Source organism: Erinaceus europaeus, chromosome X, assembly GCF_950295315.1.
Source record: "Erinaceus europaeus chromosome X, mEriEur2.1, whole genome shotgun sequence".
NCBI classification, from domain to species: Eukaryota; Metazoa; Chordata; class Mammalia; order Eulipotyphla; family Erinaceidae; genus Erinaceus; species Erinaceus europaeus.
In genome coordinates, this window is record NC_080185.1 from 72,536,328 (window position 1) to 72,561,465 (window position 25,138).

At 39.1% G+C, this 25,138-nt stretch overlaps 2 protein-coding genes across 4 annotated transcripts in view; one reads left to right on the forward strand and one right to left on the reverse strand.

Annotated features, from left to right (window-relative positions):
* ZDHHC15 (zinc finger DHHC-type palmitoyltransferase 15) overlaps positions 1-25,138 on the forward strand; it is a 394,441-nt gene that overhangs the window by 109,624 nt on the left and 259,679 nt on the right. The window contains exon 12 of one of the 2 annotated variants that reach the window (XM_060183154.1): positions 12,338-13,040. The exons of the other annotated variant lie outside the window; for it this stretch is intronic. The gene's annotated coding sequence lies outside the window, so the exon portion shown is untranslated. Of the gene's footprint in view, positions 1-12,337; positions 13,041-25,138 lie in introns of those variants that run through there. 2 annotated transcript variants of the gene reach the window in all.
* UPRT (uracil phosphoribosyltransferase homolog) lies at positions 1,927-24,439 on the reverse strand. 2 transcript variants are annotated; one of them, XM_007526073.3, is made up of 7 exons: positions 23,917-24,439; positions 13,073-13,115; positions 10,431-10,500; positions 8,334-8,396; positions 7,977-8,138; positions 6,955-7,053; positions 1,927-3,402 (listed from the first exon to the last, which is right to left on the reverse strand). In XM_007526073.3, exons 1-7 carry the CDS (start codon positions 24,291-24,293, stop codon positions 3,296-3,298), a joined length of 921 nt encoding a protein of 306 aa, XP_007526135.1. In that variant the 5' UTR covers positions 24,294-24,439; the 3' UTR covers positions 1,927-3,295. The 2 variants fall into 2 exon arrangements, with proteins under 2 accessions (XP_007526135.1, XP_060039141.1); XM_060183158.1 differs by lacking the exon at positions 6,955-7,053.

A 25,138-nucleotide genomic window follows, 5' to 3' on the forward strand; every position in this document is an offset into this window, starting at 1 on the left:
CCCCAAGACTCAGATGCCCTTCCCACCTCCATCCCTTCTTCTTCCATCTCAGAATCTTTTGTTTGCTGCTACATAACAAATCCAGTCCAAGTTTTACTTTGTATTTTTCCTCTCTGTCACTATTCAAGTTCTGCCTATGAATGAGATCATCTGGTATTCATCCTTCTCATTTGGGCTTACCCCAGGTAACATGATTTCTTCAAGCTCCAGCTATGATGAGGCAAAGGAGATAATTTTACCATTTTAAACATCTGAGTAATATATATATATATTACAAAACTTTCTTAGCCACTCATCTCATTGGGCATCTAGATTGCTTCCAAGTTTGCACTATTACAAATTGTGTTGCTGTGAATCTAATCATATAAAGATATCTTTGGAGAGAAGTTTTTGCTTCCTTAGGGTAAATCCCCAGGAGAGAAACGGTTACATCATAGGGTATGCCCCAAAATGTTTATTTATTTTCTTTTTTCTCCCTTTTGTTGCCCTTGTTGTTGTTGTTGTTATTGCTGTCATTGTTGTTGGATAGGACAGAGAGAAATCAAGAGGGGAAGACAGAGAGGGGAGAGAAAGACACCTGCAGACCTGCTTCACTGCCTGTGAAGTGAACCCCCTATAGGTGGGGAGGTGGAGCTTGAACCGGAGCTTTGTGCCGTGTGTGCTTGACCCACTGCGCCACCGCCTGGCTTCCCCCCGCCCCCAAATGTTTTTGAAGACAAGAGTCCAACAGCAAGGAAAACAAAAAGGATAATAGAGCAACGGGACTAAATCAAACTAAAATGCTTCATCTTCAACGAAGAAGAGATCCAGAGAGCCAACAGACACATGGAAAAAATGCTCAAAGGCACTAATTATCAGAAAGAGGAAATAAAGACAGCAAGATACTACTTTACATCTGTGAGAATGCCATAAATTACAAAGGACAGAAATGACAAGTTTTGGAAAAGACATGGGGGAAAAGGTACCTTTCTACATCACTGGTGGGAATGTAAGTTGGTCTAACTTCTGTAAGAATGAGTCTGGAGGTTCCTTAATACTTGAAATGTGGTTTTATATCTACACGTGGATGTAAATTTGTCTTCTCTGTAAAATCACTTTAAACAAAGTATCCTAACATGTGATACCTATGTTAACTATAGTGAAAGCCATCACCTTTTCAAATGAATTCACTGCATCTAAAGTAAAACAAGTCTATATTTAAGTCTGCTGGCTCACATATTTCTTGGGACAAGGAAATAATATGGCTTAATGGGCTTTAGTTACATTTTCTGATAATCAGGAATAGACAGAATTATATTAACATAGTTAAATAGTAAATACATAAAATAGCTTCAGAACATGAAAGCAACACTTGTCATAAAAGAATTGTAATATGTATACTCTATCAATCAATCTCATTTTACTATTACTCTTCAGAGAAAAAAAGATGAGGCAACATAATAAAGTGTTTCTAGTATTCCTAGACTCAAAAGGGAATGTACAACTAATTCTATACTAGAACCCCCTTTTTAATTTTTTAATATTCCCTTTTTGTTGCCGTTGTTGTTTTATTGTTGTTATTAATGTTGTTGTTGGATAGGACAGAGAGAAATGGAGAGAGGAGGGGGGAGATAGAGAGGGGGAGAGAAAGACACCTGCAGACCTGCTTCACCGCTTATGAAGCGACTCCCCTGCAGGTGGGGAGCCAGGGGCTCGAATGAGGATCCTTACACTGGTCCTTGTGCTTTGTGCCACCTTTGCTTAACCCGCTGCACTACTGCAGGACTCTCAACTAGACACCCTTTCTATCCCCAGTCTTGACTAACTTCTATCAATTTTGGTCCTAAGGTACTGACTTCTGCTCTTTTTCTGTTCTTTTTTTCTTGAATATTGGCTCACAACATCTGTCTAGGGGGTTAGGGAGTATAATTAATCAAATATCACCAATCACTGTTAAAATGTTTTAATATCAATGTAAAATTACATCAGGATTTTAGAATTAAGTTATAGAATATAAATATTGATTGTTAAGACATTTCTCCTTTCAGAAGTTTATATATAAACACATAGATCCTAGGATTCTTTCTGTTTTAATGCATATATTATTGGCAAATATGAAAAAATAAATAATTTCCAAATTAAAGGCCTGAAGCAGAAACATACAAATTAAGAATGAAGCATTTGAATTTACCTATGCACCACAAAATCCAGCAAGTAACCATTCTTTGCTACATACCTAAAAAAAAATTCCATCATCTATTCCTTTCTAGCACACTGGTTACATCTGCAATATTTAGCCCCCCTTTGTCAGCATCCAGGCATCACAAGTTAAATTAATGTTAAGGTTTTTTTCTCTTTTTTAAGCCCCCCTTTTGTTGTCTTGTTGTAGTTATTATTGTTGTTATTGATGTCATCACTGTTAGATAGGATAGAGAGAAATGGAGAGAGGAGGGGAAGACAGAGAGGGGAAAAATAGATACCTGCAAACCTGCTTCACCGCCTGTTAAGCAACTCCCCTGCAGGTGAGGAGCCGGGGGCTAGAACTAGGTCCCTTATGCCGGTCCTCGTGCTTTGCGCCACTTGCACTTAACTGCTGTGCTACCGCCCAGCCACCATTAATGTTGCGTTTTGTTATAGTTTTAGTTGCTGGAAATGAACCGCCATTTCCTTCACTGCATTAATTACACTTGGCAACAATGCATACTGTGGGAAATGAATCAATGAAAACACAATAGATTAACTGAAGAGCTTACTGTATATCCTGCATCTGCCAACTGAGTGAGGATATGAATGCAAATATAAAGTTTCAGGAGATGTTCCTTTTTTTATTTTTATTTTTATTTTTCAATCCTATCCCAAGTGGTCATTTTGTAGTATAAAGAGCTTAAAAGTAAAAGTCAAATCTATGAAACCTCCCTAGAAATAAAAGCAAACTAGATAAAATATAGACTGTTATGGACCAAATAATCAACTCACAAATAATCAACTTGCATTTTGTGGATGAAAGTAAACTCCAAATTGAGAGGCTGATAAGGTAGAGAAACGTTTTAATGTACTACGGATTAGAACTTTATGAGCATACAGAAATCTTTTTTAAGAGTTGCATGCACACTTTTGCTGAACTTGGGGTCCACAGTCAAGAAATAACCAAGTAAAATAAATAAATCTCAGATATTTCCTTTTTTACTACAGCCAATTCCAAAACTTAAAGCCTTTGTTTAACACAATTTTCTCTGCCATTCCTCAAGGTACTTTGTAAAACAAGTAGAAACTCAAAATAAGACTAGTATCACACAAGATAATTTCCTTCAACAATTTAGTCTGTTCCAAAGTACTTCTGTCCAAAATGTGTAGGTGCCACAGGATGAACTTCAGTAGTTAAAATTGTGATCTCTGGAAACTCTTGAATAATTGACTTGGCCCCTACAAAGGAAAAAGAGAATTGTTATGGCAAGATAGTTTGCAATATTAGTTACAACTCAGTTATTAGGTGTAATGGAGAGTAGAAAACAATTACCTCAGGATGCCTAGTCAGACTTGATTAATTACTTTGTGTATATTAATGCATGATAGCTGAAAAGTTTTAATAATGTTTGACTAAAACATCACCCATTCACTAATAAATTCATTGATTCAAATTGTTTCATATCTAAGACTGGAAAATTATATTCAATTGTAACAACTATTCCCCCAAAGAATCTTTTGTTTTAATGGAGGCTAGACAAGAAAAGATACAGTTCTTTTTGGAAGAAATGCTTTCTCAACTGAAACACTGTAGTACAAAAACAGTGAAGAGGGACTTAATTTGGTTGTGGGAGTAGTGTGCAGACATTTATCACAGGAAGATAAGAAAGTGTATCCATGTATCAACAAATGTCCTGTAAACCATTATTACCCCAATAAAATCTAGGGAAAAAACAAAGTGCAAAGACCTTGTTATATGAGAGGAAGGTAGCTTTTCAGAAATACAACTGCAGATTTAGGAGGGAGACAGGAAAATCAACTTAAAAGCAATAGCAAGACTATAACAGAAGTTTTTAGCTATAATGTCAAAGAATGGTGAGCTACTGTAATGTATACTGCAACTAATAAGACTATTTTTCTTCCCCCAGAGGAAAACAATTCATTATTTGAGTATCTCTGTTATTATTATACATAAATAGATGAAGAAACAAATCATTCTTTGCCAACATCAACATTTGAACTATAAGTGACTTTTTTTTATTATTGAACACCAAAATAATCAAGGAGACCATAATTCCTATAAAATAGCCTACTGATTAATGATATACTTTCCTCATATTTGGGAGCTACTCTTGCCTAATCTAGTCTTCTAGGCCTATTCTCAACTCTGACACCATCTTCCCAGACAATACTTTCCGCCCACCTGCATGTTAACTATTAGATTCAGGTAAAAATTACTAAAGTCATAAACCCCTTGGAATATACCCTAGAGATAGACTTCCTAGCTTCTTCCCACATGAAGACCTCTAGTTTCATTCATCTGCTCTATTTTTAATTTTTTTATATTTATTTTCCCTTTTGTTGCTCATTTTTTATTGTTGTTGTAGTTATTATTGTTGTTACTGATGCCGTCGTTGTTGGCTAGGACAGAGAGAAATGGAGAGAGGAGGGGAAGACAGAGGGGGACAGAAAGATAGATACCTGCAGACCTGCCTGTGAAGTGACCCTCCCTGCAGGTAGGGAGCCATGGGCTCCAACCGGATCCTTCAGCTGGTCCTTGTGCTTCCCGCTGTGCTACCACCTGACTCCCCCATCCGCTCTATTCTTACCTTTGGGTTACTGTTTATTCAACAATCTGTCCTGCTTTATATCATTTATATCTTACAATCATTTAGCCACCAAGTTGCAGATGCTACCATGATGCCATTCTGACTTCCCTAGTCAGACAACCTCACCAATGTATCCCAGACCCTCACCTCTCCAGAGCCCTACCCCCACTAGGGACAGACAGAAACAGGCTGGAGGTATGGATTGACCTGCCAACTTCCATGTTCATCAGAGAAGCAAGTACAGAAACCAGACCTCCCACCTTTTGCACCCCATAAAGATTGTTGATCCATACTCCCAGAGGAATAAAGAATAGGGAAGTTTCTAATGGAGGGGATGGGACATGGAACTCTGGTGGTAGGAACTGTACTCTTGTTTTCTTACAGTCTTGTTAGTCATTAAATCACTAATAAAAATTTTTAAAAAGAAAGAAAAATACTGTATATCCTGTGATGTGACTCAAATCTACTTTCTGAACATCAGAAATATTTTTTAATTTTTATTTATAAAATGGAAATATTGACAATACTACAGGATAAGAGGAGTACAATTCCACAAAGTTCCCATCCCCAGAACTCCAAATCTAATCCCCTCCCTTGATAGCTTCCCTATTCTTTATCCCTCAGGGAGTATGGACCCATTTTCAAGGAAAATCATGGGAAAATATAGCCTACTTAATGTTATCCTTCTAACATGATGCTTTGCAGTTTCTTCAGGGCTAGTTGAATGAGACATGGAACTTCTTGGAAATATCCTAACTATAAATCACAAACTTCTTTTTAATTATTTATTTATTTATTTATTCCCTGTTGTTGCCCTTGTTGTTTTATTGTTGTAGTTATTATTGTTGTCATCGTTGTTGGATAGGACAGAGAGAAGTGGAGACAGGAAGGGAAGATAGAGAGGGGGAGAGAAAGATAAGACATCTGCAAAACTACTTCACTGCCTGTGAAACAACTCCCCTCCAGGTGGGGGGGGGCGGGGGTTCGAACCGGGGTCCTTACGCTGGTCCTTGTGCTTTGCACCACCTGCGCTTAACCCGCTGTATTACTGCCTGAGTCCCACACAGTTCTTTTAAATTTTCAGTTATAAGTATTCATTGCAGAATACTAGAAAATGTTTAAAAACCTGAAAATAAAAAGTCACTCAGAATCCCACCATCATAACCACTTTAGTAATATATTTTTTATTGGGAGATTTATTACGCTCCAGGTTAAAGTCAAGCCTGATATGGGTGGTTGTAATAGTCATAATTATTTTGGTCATCTTTAAAGTTAGTGATTGGCAACAACATTTCACAGTTCTTTTTTTTTTTTTTTTTTAAGATAGAGACACAGGGGCAGAGAAAGGAAGGGAGAGCAAATGAGACAACAGCACTGAAACTTTCTTTAATACAGTGGAGGCCAGGCATTAATGTGGGTCATATGCATGGCAAAGCAGCACACTAGCCAGGTAAGCTATACTACCAGCCCAATATTTTACACTTCTAATGTTGTTCTTTTTATTCTGTTCTTTTATAGTTACCACATCGATTTTCATGCCACTAAATGCTTTCCAAGAACATGATTTAATTGTTATATAATATTATACCCTTTAAAGTTAACGTTTTACTTCTAGTAATATATATGCTTTCATTTTCTTTTTCCACTAAATATAACTCTACAATGAATATCCTAAAACCAAAATATCCACATGCAGGTGTGATTATTTTCTTAGGATACTTGCATGGCAAACAAACAAACAAATAAAACTAGCATCTCAAATTAGGTATTTCCTTAGAAATTAGAGAATATACACTATACACTATAGCAGAAGTCAAACTTAAGAAACTTCTGTTCTTTGTTTCTTACCACATAGGTTACTGCAGTAATAGTATAAGACTAACAAGTGGGATCTTAACTTTCTTGTTAATCTGGAGAAGCTCTTGGGTTCAGATGCAGAACCTGAAGAAATGTTGTCTTTTCCTTCATATGTAGGCTCTACCCAAAGAGGTCGCCAGAAAAACAATTGTAAAATCATTTAATTGAATTTATATATTTCCACTTGAATCTGAATATAATAATAGTGGTATAAAATATTCACTAAACTTACAGATAACAAACACAACTTATAAAGTAGACAGATGTTTAGTAACCCACTCCATGACTATATGGAATCCCAGGTACTGCCTCATGCTGAACTCACCATGAGGAGTGGAAAACAAACTGAGTAGGATGATAACACTGGGTTGAACTCCATGTTCTATAAGAACCTTTACAGCTTCTATTACAGTATTTCCAGTGCCTGAAATCAAATGACAACAGAATGTGTTTCAACAATTATCTCAGAATGTTTCTGAAGTAAAGGCAGTTTGATAATCTAATACAAGACAACCCTAGGCAAAGCCTCATGAGTGAAATCTTTTTCAGTAATGAGCAAGATACATATACTTCTCAATTTTTAATGTACAACAATCCACACATTCATTCTGTATTTAAGATATCATATTTAATAATCACCCTCCACGCCAGCCTAGGATGCCATGCTATGTGTGACCTCAGTAAGCTTGGGAAACAGGAGAAAAACATTACCTCCTAAGAGGATAAATACTTGAGAAATTGTACTAGATTTTTGGGGCCTTGTTTTAAGATTTATTTCTGTGTTTATGTATTTAGCCTCACCACATCCTTTACTTCAATGTATAGATTTCACAATAGAAGCCCTTTGGAGTTAATAAAATTTGATTAATGTAAATTATTAAAAAAATATTTATTTATTTATTCCCTTTTGTTGCCCTTGTTTTATTGTTGTAGTTATTGTTGTTGTTATTGATGTCATCGTTGTTAGATAGGACAGAAAGAAATGGAGACAGGAGGGGAAGACAGAGGAGGAGAGAATGATAGACACCTGCAGACCTGCTTCACTGCTTGTGAAGTGACTCCCCTGCAGGTGGGGAGCTGGGGGCTTGAATCGGGATCCTTACTCCGGTAGGCGCTTCGCGCCATGTGCACTTGACTCACTGCACTACCGCCCAACTCCCAAGGTAAATTCTATTTATCATATCACAATAAAATATTCCCCAGTAAACTTGTTAGGGTAACTTCATCCCTAAGAAAAAAAAAACCACCACTTTTAGAAATGGTTTTTGCTCTGTAAGGATACCTAGAAGGCAAGCATTTAATTGAATTTGAACCTTAATCAGAGATTACACAACTCAAGTTACTTACTGAGAATTGGATACATCAGAAGGACTTTTCTCCTGTAAATGTCTGGGGGGAATTTGGCATAATATACTTTGGCTCTTTGTGTCTCCTCATCACTCTGAATCAGGATCTTTCCGATCCGTATAGATCGACAGCAGTCTCGTAAACCCTGTTCCATTGCCTCACCTTGAAGAAGAAAATTAAAAATACAAAATGGGTTACGGAGCAAAAGAAGCATGAAAGTCCAATAAAAGACAAAACAGGTGGCAAAATTTCACCTAAGACAGGTTAAAATTATTAAAGACCAGCCTGCCTATCATGGAAAACAATAATTATTTCTATGCATGCAAACAGACAAAAATCACACATGTGCAAACCTACCACTTCTCATTATGCTGACCCCACAGTTTCCCTTCTCAAATTTCACTCCTTCATATTTGTAACCTGTTTGGGGGATAAAACCAAAGACCTTATTATCTTTCATCAATGAATCAAACTACCTGTTTTATAAGGTGTTTATTATTTAAAGATGATGGTACAGGGCAACCTTTTTCAGAAACATTGTATAATCTTAGATTCCTTGTGAGAGCAATGAGAAGAGTCATAAATTTCCAGTTATTTCTTAGTGATTTAAAGATAACTTAGGGGACGTATGGAATAGGGGGAGTTCAAATGGAAATAAGACATGATAATATGATAGTCAAACATATAGTGTTCAAATTAAATTCATCAATATCACTATACTCCAAGAACATTATAAACCCCACCTATGAAATGGGTGTTCTCACTGTGAGTCACAATAGAGAGCCTCCTCATCTGGTCACATTTTATTTTATTTTATTTTATTTTATTTTATTTTATTTTATTTTATTTTATTTTATTTTATTTTATTACCGGAGCACTGCTCAGCTCTGTTTTATGGTGGTTCGGGGGATTGAACCTGTGACTTTGGAGCCTCAGGCATCTATCACATTTTATGAGTATCCATTCTGCATTCAAAAGCAGAAGAGAGGATAAAATTATTGGGAAATGTTGGGCTCATACTGACTTTGTGTTAATTACAATGCAGCAAACTCAGTCTCCAATTTTTATAGAGTCAAATATTGAATAAGCCAACTTCCATTATTACTAAAGAAGCAAGTGGGGGGGGTAGATAGTATCATGGTTATACAAAGAGACTCTCATGCCAGAGGCTCCAAAGTCCCAGGTTCAATCCCCTACACCACCATAAGCCAGAGCTGAGTAATGCTCTAGTAACAAAACAAAACAAACAAAAAGAAAGAAAAAGACATTTTAATCCCTGAAATTAGGAAATATTTTCTCTATTAGAGATCTGAACAAAATATCTTCCTCAATTCTCCATTTTCATTTCTTCTTTTTTACTTCTCATCCTTTCATCTGAAGATTTTTTAAAAAAAAATTTTATTAGTGATTTAATGATAATTGACAAGATTGTGGTATAAGAGGGGTACAATTCCATACAATTTCCCACCACCAGAGTTCCATATCCCAACCATTCCACTGGAAGCTTCCCTATTTTTTATCCCTCTGGGAGTATGAACCAATGATATTTATGAGGTACAGAAAGGTGGAAGGTTTGGCTTCTGTAATTACTTCTCTGCTGGACATGGGCATTGTCATCACCTGGAGTTTTATTCCCCCCTTTTGTTGCCCTTGTTGTTTATCTTTGTCATTGTTATTATTGTTGTTGGATAGGACAGAGAGAAATGGAGAGAGGAGGGGAAGACAGAGAGGGGAGAGAAAGACAGACACCTACAGATCTGCTTCACCACCTGTGAAGCGACCCCTCTGCAGGTGGGGAGCCGGGGGCTCGAACCGGGATCCTCAATGCCGGTCCTTGTGCTTGGCGCTATGTGTGCTTAACCTACTGTGCCACCACCTGGCTCCCCACCTGGAGTTTTAATGCCAAGTCAGTCACACCCTTTTGTTAACAACAGCAATTTCCCACACAGAATAAGCTATTAGCAATTCTTTTTTTTTTAAATTCACTTTACCGGGGGGGGGGGGGGAGGATGATTTACAAGACATTCACTGTTACATGTGTACAGTTTCTTATCTCCCCATGATAGGTGAGGTGTTTGCATACCACACCTACCACCCAACCAATAACTTCCTTGACCATAGTGCACTACATTCTAATGTACTTTCAAGCCGTTTCAACTTCGCTACTTTCGAGTCTTTAGATCTGCTGGGCAATTCTTAACTCTGGTTCCAAAGGTAACTCTTGCATGCTGAAGAATATTTATTAACATTTAATCTGAACTAACAAGTAAGTCATTAACCAAAACTCATCCATTTAAATCTAAAAAAGAATACATCTCTGAGTTTAAGTTGTTTGAAAGAACAATGCCATCTATACTCATTTTGCTTGCATATACACTTGTATTTTCTTTCCATTTCCCCCCAACTTAATCTCGGAATTTTTATGAAAATATGAGATCAACAGCCTTTGTTTACCTGTTGGAGTGGTCACTATGCATTCTTTATATGGCAGTTGATTCAATCCTTCTTCCACAACAAGCCTAATCTAAAGAGCCAAAAAGAAAAGCAAGTTGAGAACCTGCTAATAACCTGCTGTTACCTTAGCTTATGGAGCCAAATAGTAGATAAAAAGTCAATGATATGTTAGGCAAGATACAAGGTTTTGCAGACAAGAAGGGGGTGCTGGATAGACCCAAATGTCAGGCTGCTTGGTGTTAGGTATACAACTTGGCTAAGTATATGACTGCTACCAAAAGACTGATTCTCATCTACTAAGCCCAGGCTATGAAAGATACAAAACTGCATGAAGAACAACATCATGACAGGCATTTTTGGAAGTAGCATAGTTCTGATTACTCTGGAAATAGTGCCCACTGAAATTTTCCCTGTGCAGTTTTTCAGCTTAATGCAATCTCAGTAATTCATCTTTTTTTTTGTTTGTTTTTGTTTTCCTTGCTGAGCAGCTCACAACTCTAAACATATTTCCAAAACACATATTATCTACCAATGTTCTCTATTTTGCATTTATGGTTTCTGGACTAAGATATAAGTTTTTTTTTATCTATTTTGAGCTTACTCTGTGCATGGTGACCTGTGTTGGTCCTATTTCAATCTTATGCATGTGGCCACCCAGTTTTCCCAAAATTTCTTTTTTAGGGGACTAATTTTTTACAGTTGACAGTAAAATACAACAGTACAAAATACAATGCGTAACATTTCTCTGTTTTCCACATAACAATTCAACCCCCACTAGGTCCTCCTCTGCCATCATGTTCCAGGAAACATCCCCCTGCCCCCGTCTTTTATTTTGCTGCACTAAACCAACTCCAGGCAACACCATTTATTAAGGAGGCTTTCCTTTTTCCATTTAATGCTCTGGGCCCATTTATCATATATAAACTGTCCACAAATATGAAGACATTGGGATTCAGGTGGTAGCACAGTGGGTTAAGCAGACGTGGTGCGAAGAACAAGGATCCTCAGAAGGATCCCAGTTGGAGCCCCTGGCTCCCCACCTGCAGGGGAGTCGCTTCATAGGCGGTGAAGCAGGTCTGCAGGTGTCTGTCTTTCTCTCCCCCTCTCTGTCTTCCCCTCCTCTCTCCCTTTCTCTCTGTCCTATCTAACAAAGACGACATCAATAACAATAATAACTACAACAACAATAAAAAACAAGGGCAACAAAAGGGAAAATGAATAAATAAATTCTTAAAAATAAGTGTTTTAAAAAATATATGAAGACTTATTTCTAGGCTCTCAATTCTATTCCACTGATTGGAATGCCCATTTTTGTTCCAGTACCATACAATTTTTTTTGTTTTACTATAGCTCTGTAATATAGTTCTAAATCAGGGAATGTGATGTATCCATTATTGCTTTTTTTTTTTCCCTTCAGATTACTTGCCAGACAAAATGCTAAGAACCATGATATATAAAGGATTCACAAATCTTAGGCTGAGGCTCTGAGATTCCAGATTCAATCCTCAGCACCACTATAAACCAGAGATGAGCAGTGCTCTAGTCTTAATGTGTCTTTCTCTCTGTGTCTCTCTCATTCAAATAAAAGTAAATAAAATATATAAAAAAGGAAAAGTAGACAACTGTCAGCCATACATAATTTATTCTGTAAAACTATCATCCAAATATGAAGGAGCCATCAAAATAGTGCCAGACATATAAAGGAGTGGGTTCGTGAAATACCTCACTTGGATAAGCGTACTGCTTTACCACGTATGCCACCCAGGTTTAAGCCCAGCCCCCACTACATCTAAGGAGTCTCTCTCTCCCCTCCTCCCTCTCTCCTTGTCTCTGTCTCTATGTAACAGTTGAAAAAAATTCTCTTAGTCAACAATTTTCTCAGCTTTATATGTTAACTCTATTTCCAGCCACCAGGTTCCAGATGCTACCATGATGCCAACTGGATTTCCCTGGGCAGACAGCCCCATCAATGTGTCCTGGAGCCCCACTTCCCCAGAGGAGACAGGCTGGGAGTATGGATCGACCTGTCAAGGACTATGTTCAGCAGGGGAGCAATTACAGAAGCCAGACCTTCCACCTTCTGTACCCCATAATGACCCTGGGTCCATACTCCCACAGGGATAAAGAATAGGAAAGCTTCGTGGAGGGGATGGCGACATCCTAAATGCCCACTAACAGATGAATATATAAAGAAGTGATGAGATATACACTCAATAGAGTACTACTTTGCATTAGAAAACAATGATATTGTATCCTTCAGAACAAAGTAGGTAGAACTAGAGGTAATTGTGGCTAGGGAAATGTGGAATATACGTAACTATTATGTATATTAGCTGTATACATAACTACATGTGGAATATACATAACATATACATAATATACATGTGGAATATGCATAACTGAAACACATGAATGTGAAAATGGGAGAGAGAGAGAGGGAGAGAGAGAAAGGGGTTAAGTAGCCAAACTGTCTCCCAGACTTTGTAAGAATTAAAGTGCTTACTGGAAGAGGCTGAGAGCACAGAATGTTAGTGGTTTGTGTGGTGTGTAAATCTACCCCTGTGATTTTATAATCTCATAAGTCATTATAAAGACATTAATAAAAAATTGTTTAAGAAAGAAAATGGAAAGCCTGCACCTACCAAACGATCCGCAGAAAACATGAAGTCCCCTCTACTAGCTGACCTAAAAAATAAAAGTAGTACAAGTTTTAGTTTAGATTAGAGTTTTTAAATGTATTTTTAATACATTTAATAACAGTGACATTAAAAAGCTTAAATGTTTATATGCACCAATAACTGTTATCATTTTTTCATTAAGATAAAGTAGTATAAGTGAAATGACTTCATAAGTGTTATTTGATATAAATATCAGACAGGAATTGAAAAGATGAAAGAATCCCCCATTGTCCAAGTATATACTACAATTCTATTAATAATTTAAAATTTTTTCAATAAGAAAATTAGGTTGCTCCAACTTGGTTATAACAATAATTATCTATTACCATCTTAAACTCTAAGACAGCAAGGAACCTTCCTCATTCTCTGTAAAACCCTTATTTCTCTCAGTCTTGGAACCTCTGGAACATGGCTCATTTTCCTTTATGCTTCTCTTGATCCATACCATTTGATAATGCATCTGCTGATCTCAACCAAATCAATGCAACCAGTATCACCACGACATGTTTCACCACTTTCACTGGCCTGTGTCCAGAGATGTAAGGCCTGAGACGTCAACCCTCCAGCTCCAATACTCTGATGAGACTTTTCCTAGCTCATAGGATGCCTTAGTTCCATTTCAGGTGGTGCACTTCCTAACAAAACCACAGAACCTAGATATAGACCAGGGTCCATGAGATAGGGCACATGTGCTCATGTATCCATAGTTGGGGAAAAATATATACCTTAAAATAAAGGTGCATAGTAGTCTATAGTAAGTAACTCAGTAAGTGCAGCAAGCAAGTAGAAAAACCTAAAAGAGACACCATAAGGTACTTATTCAAACATTTTCTACTTAGAACTAGATACGTTCCTCAATTTTTCACTTACCTCAATCACTCTAAGGCTAACCTTGTCAGATAAAGTAAGGACTACAAAATGTGGGTAAGGACAAGAGACTGGCACATTTTAATGATGGCCCTTTTGGTCACTACCAGGCCATCCCATCATCCTGGGCCCTAGTCAGGGCATCCTAAGATTCCCACACAAATATGATGGGCCTAGACTTCTAATAGATCACTCTGTCCACCATCAGGAACAACGTCATAAACCCTACTGTGGGCCTCTACAAGACTTTGCCCTCAATGTAGAACAACAGTGGTAGAGACTTCCCCACTCTGAAGGGAGGAAGTATCAACATACTCTGCCACTCGAGGAAGACTGGTCTTGAAATGAGTGTAGCCTAGAATATTCCTAGCCATAAGCAAGGAATGTGATCTCAGACTGACAGGGATGTAGAGGTTACACAGGCTCCTGTGCTAAATATGAAGAGACTTGGGCCCAAATGAGATTGATAGGCTTTGCGGTTAACGGTATTTATATAGTTTTCCCATGTTTGGGAGCTTCTCTCTGCCCTTATCCAGTTTTCTAATCCTATACTCAACTTTGACACCATTTCCTAGACAATACTTTTCCTAGCCTGCCTACATGCTGGCTGTCAGTCTTAGGCAAAAATTACTGACTAGCTTCTTCCAAAATGAAGATGCCAAATCTTATCTGCTATACTCTTACCTCTAGGTTCCTGATTATTAAACAATTTGTACTGCTTTATATCTTAATGCTTTTCAGCCACCAAGTTGCTGAAGCTACCATGATGCTAACCTGACTTGCCTTGGCAGACAACCTCACCAATGTGTCCTGGTTTCCCACCTTCCTAGAACTACAGATTTACCTCAGTAGGGAAAGATAGAAACAGGCTGGGAGTATGGACTGACCTGTCAATGCCCATGTACAATGGAGGAACAACTACAGAAGTCAAACCTCCCACTATCTGCACCCCATAATGATCCTGGGTCCATACTCCCAGAGGGATAAAAAATAGGGAAACTTTCAATGGAGGGAATCAGTTATGGAACTCTGGTGGTGGGAACTGTGTGGAATACTACCACTCTTATGCCACGGTTTTGTCAATCATTATGTATGTTAGCTGTTAGACTCAGGCAAAAACTAGTAAAGTAAGAATTATCACACAAACAAGGAGACCCCCTCGCAGAATGGGGAAGAAATTCACATGCCATACATCAGACAAGAGACTAATCACCAAAATATACAAAAAGCAAAATTAACAACAAAAAAGCAAATGACCCCATCCAAAAATGGGCAGAGGATATGAACAGTCACTACAGAAGAGATCCAAAAGGCTAACAAACACATGAAAAATTCTCCAGGTTGCTGAAATGCAAAGAAATGCAAATAAAGACAACATTGAGATACCACCTTACCCCTGTGAGAATGGCATACATCAAAAAGGACAGCAGCAACAAATACTGGAGAGGCTATAAGGACAGAGGAACCCTTCTACCCTGATGGTGGGAATGTAAACTGGTCCAGCCTCTGTGGAGAGCACTCTGGAGAACTCTCACAAGGCTAGACATGGACCTTCCATATGACCCAGTAATTCTTCTCTTAGGAACATACCCCAAGGACTCCATAACACCCAACCAAAAATATATTTGTACACCTATGTTCATAGCAGCACAATTCATAATAGCTAAAACCTGGAAGCAACCCAGGTGCTCAACAACAGATGAGTGCCTGAGAAAGCTGTGGTATATTTACACAATGGGATACTATGCAGCTATTAAGAACAATGAACTCACCTTCTCTGACCCATCATGGACAGAGCTAGAAGGAATTATGTTAAGTGAGCTAAGTCAGAAAGATAAAGATAAGTATGGGATAATCCCACTCATCAACAGAAGCTGAGAAAGAAGAACAGAAAGGGAAACTAAAAGCAGGATTTGACTAAATCTGGAGTAGGGCACAAAAGTAAAAACCCTGGGGTGAGGGTGAGGGTGGATGTTCGGCTTCCCGGGGCGGTGGGGGGGGTGGTGGGAGGGTGGGATGTGACACAGTCTTTTGGTAGTGGGAATGGTGTTTATGTACATTCCTATTAATTTGTAGCCATATAAATCTCTATTTAATTCATATGAGAGGGGAAAAATTTATTGTATGTCTCAACTTTTTAAAGCACAGACTGAATCTTTTTAAAAAAAATTTATTATATTGTTGCCCTTGTTATTTTTATTGTTGCTATTGTTATTGATGTGGTCATTGTTGGATAGGACAGAGAGAAATGGAGAGAGGAGAAGACAGAGGGGGGAGTGAAAGATAGACACCTGCAGACCTGCTTCACCGTCTGTGAAGTGACTCCCCTGCAGGTAGGGAGCCGGGGGCTCGAACTGGGATCCTTATGCTGGTCTTTGTGCTTTGCACCAAGTGTGCTTAACCGCTGTGCGACCACCCGACTCCCAAGACTGAGTCTTTTTAATACATAGGCTGAGTCTTTGATATGTTGACTCTCTCAAAAGCCTAGACCAGGGAGAACAGAAGCAACCAGAGGCAGGCTGGGAGTATAGATCGAACTGTCAATGCCCATGTTCAGCGGGGAAGCAGTTACAGAAGCCAAACCTTCCACCTTCTGCATCCTACAATGACCCTGGGTCCATACTCCCAGAGGGATAAAGAATAGGAAAGCTATCAGGGGGAGGGGATGGGATACAGAGATCTGGTGGTGGGAACTATGTGTAGTTGTACCCATCTTGTCCTATGGTTTTGTTAATGTCTCCTTTTTTAAATAAATAAATAAGTGGTAAAGTCATGGACCCCTTGGAATATACCTATAATAGACCTAGTAGCTTTTTCCAAAATGGAGACCCCAAATCTTCATCTGCAATATTCTTGCCTTGAGGTTTATGATTAGTCAACAATTTGTTCTGCTTTATATCTTAACTCTTTTTCAGCCACCAGGTTCCAGATGATACCATTATGCCAACATGACTTCCCTGGGCATACAACCCCTGCAGGTGGGGAGTGGGGGGGGGCTAGAACCCAGATTTTTCAGCTAGTCCTTGAGCTTTGCCTCATGTGCATTTAACCTGATGCACTACTGTCCCACCTCCAAATACTTTTTTTAAAGTTTTTATTTATTTGTAAATAGAGACAGAGAGAAATTAAAGGAAAGGTAGAGAAGGAGACAGAGAGGCACCTGGAGCCCTTCTTCACCACTCATGAAGCTTTTCCTCCTGCCAGCGGGGACCAGAGGCTTAAACCCAGGTCCTGGTGCACTGTAATGTGTGCACTTAACTAGATGCACCACCACCTGCCCCACATCAGAATACTTTTATAATACTAAGTAATTAAGATTTCTAGTAGGGTTAAGGCAGTAGCACAGCGGGTTAAGCACACGTGGCACAAAGCACAACAACCAGCGTAAAGATCCCAGTTCAAGCCCCTGGCTCCCCACCTGCAGGGGAGTTGCTTCACAGGTGGTGAAGCAGTTCTGCAAGTGTCTTTCTCTCCCCCCTCTGTCTTCCCCTCCTCTTTCCATTTTTTCTCTGTCCTATCCAACAACAACATCATTAACAACAGTAATAACTACAATAATAAAACAACAAGGGCAACAAAAGGGAATAAATAAATATATAAAAAAAAGACTTCTAGTAGAGGTTGTCTCTTTTCTTCTTAGATTTCACTACTACTGCTACCATAACCACCACCACCACTATTATTACAACTAGGCAGATTTTCTAGGGTGATAGAATACATCCACCTTTAGGGACAATAACAACTTCCACTGCTACAGCAGAAATTGTCATTTGATCACCCTCTGTGAATTTTCCAAATATAACTTCCAGAGTTCTTTTATTTAGAATGCTGGGAGGGTCTAGATTTCAAAAGAGCATCTTCCTTTAACTGTTTCTGTCTATAAATTAAAACTGTGGATTCAATATGCAAAAGTTCTAAATTTTAAAAATCCAGGACCAGAGAGGTGGTTTAGGGAGCACAGTACATGTGTGAGGCACTGGGTTGGATTGAAAGCACTACATGATAGCAACAAGGAACACAGCAGGTAAGACTCTACAGAAAGTGATGTATATACTGCTTTCTGTCTGTCTGCCTGTCTACCTCTCTCTCCTAAAAACATAAAATTAAAAGTCAACAATGGAGGTGTTTTAGAAGTAGTGTGCATGCACAAGGTCCTAAGTTCTATGCCAGGTACCACATTAAGAAAATATCCTGGGGGGGGGGGGCGTCCAGCGGTAGCACCGTAGGTTAAGTGCACATGCGAAGCGCAAGGACTGGCATAAGGATCCCACTTTGAGCCCCTGGCTCCCCACTTGCAGGGGAGTCTCTTCACAGGTGGTGTAGCAAGTCTGTCTTCCCCCTCTATCTCCATTTCTCTCTGTCCTATCCAACAATGACGACATCAAGAACAATAATAACTACAACAATAAAACAAGGGCAACAAAAGGGAGAATAAATATTATTAGAAAATAAAAGAAAAATCCTAGCATTAGAGAATAAATTAGGTATCATTTCAACAATGAAGACTATACAAGGATTGTTTATGGCATATGGGGTTGAAGAGGAAGGTTGGGTGTAAAGTTGTCAAATGTAGCCCATAAAAATCCAGGATGCCGTGTTAACTACATATTCCAGAAGTATGCCTCACAAACTATTTAGGATATTCTTTTACAGAAAAGTATTCATTGTTAATTTATCTAAATTTAAATTTAACTGAATGCCCTTTTTTAGTTTGCCTTGTATCCAAAATTAAGCAGGAAGAACTAAATGCACAAGAAAGTTGATAGTACAGGATAGAGTCTGTTAAGATCACCTGTGCATATTCTGTCACAGGGAAGTGAGCCCCTCTCAAGGGAAAAAGCAAACAACAGTTATATCCAACAACTGGTTCAAAGCTACTCTATAACACACCAGCCTCAGCCCCACCCTACAGGCAGCAGACATGACAATATGCCAACCACCGCAGGATGTGCTGAGAGCAAGACCCAAGGCATTGTTCTCATTGCACAGACATCTACATTCACTGCCTGCCTCCCCCCCAAAAAAAAAACCCCACCTCAAATCCATTTACAAAAATCCAAAGTATCTTTACCTTGGGGTCAAGGACTTGTCTCTTGCCTCCTCTCTCTTCCTCTCTCTCTCTCTCTCTCTCTCTCATCTATCTACTACTAGCTTCCTCATCTATTTTACATCACCATATCTATTAATATCCTATCAATGGGTTCAAGTTTGTTCTTAATATGTTTTTGTTCATTTTAAAAAAGTGACTTATTAAAGGGAACACAAAAGCTTTGCTGACATGTTTAAACCAAAGAAATATTCCATTTAAAGTTAATGGCTAGTGAAATCTTGGAAAGAAACAAGATCTACTTTCATAGCTATCTTCTTTTTAAAAATACTGTGTTTTAATTTTATTGGATTGAGACAGAGAGAAATTGAGAGAGAAAGGGAAGACAGAGAGGGAATGAGAAAAAGAGAGAGAGAGAGACCTGCAGCATGACTTTACCACTTATGAAGCTTTCCCCTTGTAGGTGGAGACTGAGTTATTGAACCCAGGTCCTTGTGCATGGTAATGTGTACACACAACTGGGTGTGACTCTGCCCAAACCCCAGCTTTCTTTTCTTTTCTTCCTTTCTTTATTCTTTCTTTCTTTCTAATTTGGGAGATTAATGGTTTACAGTAAATACAGCTGTTGATACACGTATAAAATTTCTCAATTTTCTTCAAAAGTACTCATCCCAACAGAGATCCTCCTCCATCATCATACACTAGGACCTGAAAGCTGCCAATCCCACCCCACACACACACCCCAGTCCTTCACTTTGGTGCAATACACCAAGCCCAGTCAAAGTTCTGTTTTGTGTTTCCCCTTACTTTTTTATTTCTCAGTCTCTGTCTAAGAGTGAGATCACTCCATATTCATCCTTCTCTTCCAGCTTATCACACTTAATATGATTCTTTCAAGCTCCATCTAAGATGAAGTGAATATGAATTTATTATTCTTAACAGCCAAATAGTATTCATTGTGTATATATACCACAACTTTCTTAGTCTTTCATCTGTTGTTGGACACCTACACTGCTTCCAGGTTTTGGCTATTACAAACTGTGCTGCCATGAACATAAGTGTACATGGATTTCTTTGGATGAGTGTGTTTGATTCCTTAGGATATATCCCCAGGAGAATAACTGCAGGGTCATAAGAGTATGTCCATTTCTAGCCTTCTGAGAGTTCTCCAAATTGCTCTCCACATCCTTTCTGATGTATGACATTCTCACGGGAGTGAAGTGGTATCTCATTTTGGTCTTTATTCGCATTTATCTGACAATCAATGCCTTGAGCATTTTTTCAATATATCTGTTGGCCTTTTGGATCCATTCTTTGGTGAATATTACATTAATATCCTCTCCCCACTTTTGGATGAGGTCATTTTTGTTGTTGTTGTTGTTGTTAGAAGGAACACAAAAGCTTTCTCATTCAAATAGATACAAAGAAAGAGACAGAGAGGGAGAGAATACGATAGGACTGGATATTACCCTGGTGCTCTGGCACTCCCATGTGATACTGAAACTCAAACCTGGTTTATGCACATGGCAAGGTACATACTCAACCATATGCATGGTTTCTTCATACCTTCAGCATTCATTTTTAAAGTTTATAAGATAGCAGTGTCATTTTTTTTATCTTTATCTCACATTAGAGGTCAATGTAAACATTCAAACTGAGGTAAGAAAAAGAAGAGAAACTATCACTTTCCTTTAGAAGTCAGACCATAGTCATTCATAAATTTATTAATTTCGTTGTGATGTACAGAGCCAGGTTGGAACTTCTTTCTGTCTCTCTGGAGTTTAGGCTAGTTGACAGAGCATGACTAAGGTAAGCCCAATAAATATTATATTTACATATGATATATGTATGTTATATATAGCTTAAAGAGGTGCCTTGTTCCTCCCTGGTCTAAAGTGGGTTAGAAAATCTACTTTAGGGAGTCGGGCGGTAGCGCAGAGGGTTAAATGCAGGTGGCGCAAAGTGCAGGGATCAGCATAAGGATCCCGGTTTCAGCTCCCGGCTCCTCACTTGCAAGGGGGTCGCTTCACAAGCGGTGAAGCAGGTCTGCAGGTGTTTATCTTTCTCTCCCTCCTCTCTCCATTTCTCTCTGTTCCATCTAACAACAATGACATCAATAACTACAACAATAAAACAACAAGAGCAACAAAAGGGAATGAATAAATAAATAAATATTTTTTTAAATCTTAAAAAAAAATAGAAAACCAACTTTAGGGGGCCAGACTGTAGTGCAGCGGGTTAAGTGCACATGGCATGAAGCGCTAGGATTGGTGTAAGGATCCCAATTCGAGCCCCCAGCTCCCCACCTGCAGGGGGGGTCACTTCACAAGCAGGGAAGCAAGTCTGCAGGTTTCTATCTTTCTCCCCCCTTCTCTGTCTTCCCCTCCTTTCTCGATTTCTCTCTGTCCTACCAACAACAATGACAGCAATAACAACAATGATAAAAAAAACAACAACAAGGGTAACAAAAGGGAAAAAAAGAAAATCAACTTTAAAATGAAATTCACATGGAAAAGCAAAAGCATATCGATGCTTTAAGAAATTAATAGACCGGGGCAGCAGTAGCACAGCCGGTTAAGAACACGTGGCAAGGGCTGGCAGAAAGATTCCGGTTCTAGCCCCTAGCTCCTCACCTACAGGGGGGTTGCTTCACAAGCCGTGAAACAGGTTTGCAGGTGTCTGTCTTTCTCTCCCCCTCTGTCTTTCTCTCTGTCATATCCAAGAACAGCAGCAGCAATGGTAACAAATGGGAAAAATGGCCTCCAGGAGCAGTGGATTCATAGTGCAGGCACTGAGCCCCAGATATAACCCTGGAGGCAAAATAAATAGAAAAAAAAGAAAGACAACAGGTCAAGTTTCTCTCCTCTCTCTCTCTCTCTCTTCCTGTGAATGACATTTTTGTTTTATACAAGTTGAAGGGAAAAGTTATCTGATATTCCTCCAGTCTTGGGGTGATGCCAGGGTAGGCTCACTAAACTGGTTCTGCTAAGTGTATAGAATCACTGGCTTAGCCTTTACTCTATATTCTAAGTCTAGTAAATCACTATGCAAAGGAGAATATTCATTTTCCCTTTGTCAGTGGCCTGGCTTAAGCATAGTACATTCATATGTAGTGTTTATAAAGCTTCAGGTGCTCAAGTTCCACCCAAGACTATTCAAACAACCTTTAGTATGGATCTTGAAACTTCTATGAAAGCAAAATAAGGATTCTCTGAGCTATTAATTCAGTGTACTGCTTTGTTTAACAACAGTGTGTTACCTAGTCAGATTACTCAAATAACATTGTGTTACAATGACATTAACACAGAGTAGTCATCAATTTTAAGACAGTCTCCCCTCCAGGTAAAAAGTAGGTAGAAAGACTCAACAAACACTTGATAATTCTCATCATCACTTATTATTATTAAAATACAAATAGACAATGCTGAGATAACACCTCACGTCTATGAAAATGGTCTGCATTAAAATCATTAGAAAAGGGAGTCAGTCAGTAGCGCAGCAGGTTAAGCACAAGGACCAGCGGAAGGATCCCGGTTCAAGATCCCGGCTCCCCACCTGCAGGGAAGTCTCTTCACAGGTGGTGAAGCAGGTCTCCAGGTGTCTGTCTTTCTCTCCCCCTCTCTGTCTTCCCCTCCTCTCTCCATTTCTCTCTGTCCTATCCAACAACTACAACATCAATAATAACAACAATAATAACTAAAACAACAATAAAAAACAACAATGGCAACAAAAGGGAAAATAGAAAATCATTAGAGAAAGAAAAGTGCTGGTGAGGATGCGAAAAAATAAAAGCTTTAAATATTGTTAGTGGCCCAATCTCTATAGAAAACAGAATGGCTGTCTACTGCTAAACTACTGTGACCATAGTTGATCTTGTCTAATCTCAGAAGTTAAACAGAACCGGGCCTGATTAATACTTGGATGGGAGAAAACACCATGGAGATTTCTCTAAAATAATATACAATAATAATAATAATAATACATCTCCTATGATATAACAATGTCCTCCTAGGTATCTGTCCAAAGAACACAAAAGCACTTATCTGAATAGATACATGACAACTGTGTTACTATTAAGGAGTAACATTCAAACTTTGTTGCCATTTAAAAGGATCCAGACACCGACTGTGGGGGAAAAGACATGTTTTGAAACACAGTGACAGTTCAATCCCAGCACCAACATAAACCAGAGCTGAACAGTGCTAAGAAAGAAAGAGAGAAAGCAGTAGCAATTAATTTGAAGTGCAGACAATAAAGAAACCAGCTGTAATTCATCATGGTAGATAGTTCTCTTTATAACCACATCTACAACATGAGTCTGGGTATTTCGTCAATATAGCATATTAAGTGATGTTTTGGCTACACTGGTTTGTAGAATTAGGAAGGTCACCAAGGTCCACTCAGCCTCCTTTTGCTCCATTAATTACATTCAAACATTTGAAATTCTATGATTCCACAGTAAAGCAATCATTGTTCTAATTCTATATATGCACAGTGATTGGAGGTAAAGCATAACCTATGGTGCTCTTTCTAAGTCATAGATTTAATCCATGGGTAAGCACTGGACAGAAAGAGAACATAGGTATTTACCTGAGATTTGACAAGTCTCAGAAAAGTCAGAGACTATTTTAAAGGCGTCCTCCCTATACAAACCTATGTTAAGTCATGGTAGTTAGAGGGTTGAAGCCCCGGGTCATTTGACTCTCCTTTTGTATTAAGGAAAGAAAAAAAGGGAAAGAGGAGAAGAAAGGAAAGGAAGAGCCCTACCACATCGTTTTAAACAGACAAAGTCCAAATGCACTACCCTTTCCTTAGCCCTTTTACTTCCAATCCTGCCCACTCCCTAAGAGATCCTCCACCACCCCTCCACTTTCCCCTTCAACTTCAGGCTCACTTGTCCCGGATGATGGTCTGCAGCTCGCGGATCTGATCATTCATAGGCAGCAGTTTAAGCTGCCCCCCGATCTGCTGGCAGAGTTCACCATTCGCCAGTACTGAGTCGCTGGCTGGTGCGTCATAGCTGCCACTGCCACCCTTGCTTTCTGAATTGAAGTTGAGGCCTCCGCAGGCCTGAAGGTCCTGGTCGGCCTGTAAGCTAGAATGGGTGTGCCCGGTGAATAAAGTCAGCTTGGCAAATGAGGGGTCATTTCCCCCCGTAAGGTCCGTTGTCTGGTCGCCAGGATGCAGCAGCTCTGCGCTTGGGGTTGAAGTAGAGTTTACTTGCTGGTTGTGACAGGGCATGGAGTCAGAATACTGTAACTCCGTGGCCATACACTGGGCCCCGGGTAGTCCCCGCACAAAGAATTCCTGAGGATAAAAGCTGGGAGAAAAGACTGATGCTCACGTGCTCTCTTAGTCTACTCCTGCCTCCTCAAAGCCTCTAATTCTGCTGCCTTCTCACTCCTAGGCCGCCACAGGTTCCTGGTTGTAAGCTACGTCATAGCTCCACCCACACTAGTTTGACTGCTCCTAGATATTCTATTGGCTTCCTTCCCTACCACTCAACAATGCTTCGCTTGTTAACCCTTTGAGTGGGTTTCTGCTAACAGGACCTGATTAGGTGAGATTCCATGGAATTCTGCATACACAATGTTGGGTATTTGGTAGAGTCAGGGAAAACAGAGGTGGAGAATGATTAAATGATTACATGCACAAGGCTCATGTTTTCAGACTTTGTCTTGGCAGAGAGATTTAATTATATTTCATCAACATCTTCAGTGAAGTTATATAATCGAAAGAGGAAGTACAAAACACCTAGCAGGTTGCTGGAGAGCCTCCCTCCTACTAGTCTGTTCTACAAGTTTAAGTTTCCCAAGTGTGCTTAATCACTAGAGCTTTCCTTAAATTTATAGGTTGGACTCTGTGCTACACCATGAGGATTCTGATTACCTTCTGATGCTTTCTTTTCTTTTCCTTATTTGTTTTCTTATTAGTATACAGATCCAGTATAGAGGCTTAGGTAACAGTGTCTAGGGCAGCACTACTCAAAGCCAGACTGTATTGTGACAGTGGAGTTTGTTAAAATGTAGATTGTCGGGAGCCGGGTAGTGGTGCAGCTGGTTAAGCACACATGGTGAAGCACAAGGGCCAGCTTAAGGATCCCAGTTTGAGACCCC

Bases quoted from the DNA above. Each gene is read 5' to 3' on its own strand.
- UPRT (XM_007526073.3), bottom strand. From the start codon at position 24,293: ATGGCCACGGAGTTACAGTATTCTGACTCCATGCCCTGTCACAACCAG. The intron at 8,397-10,430 runs GTAAACAAAGGC...TCCCCCAAACAG, and splicing joins CATAGTGACCACTCCAACAG to GTTACAAATATGAAGGAGTG. The intron at 8,139-8,333 runs GTAGGTTTGCAC...TTCTTCTTCAAG, and splicing joins GGTCAGCATAATGAGAAGTG to GTGAGGCAATGGAACAGGGT.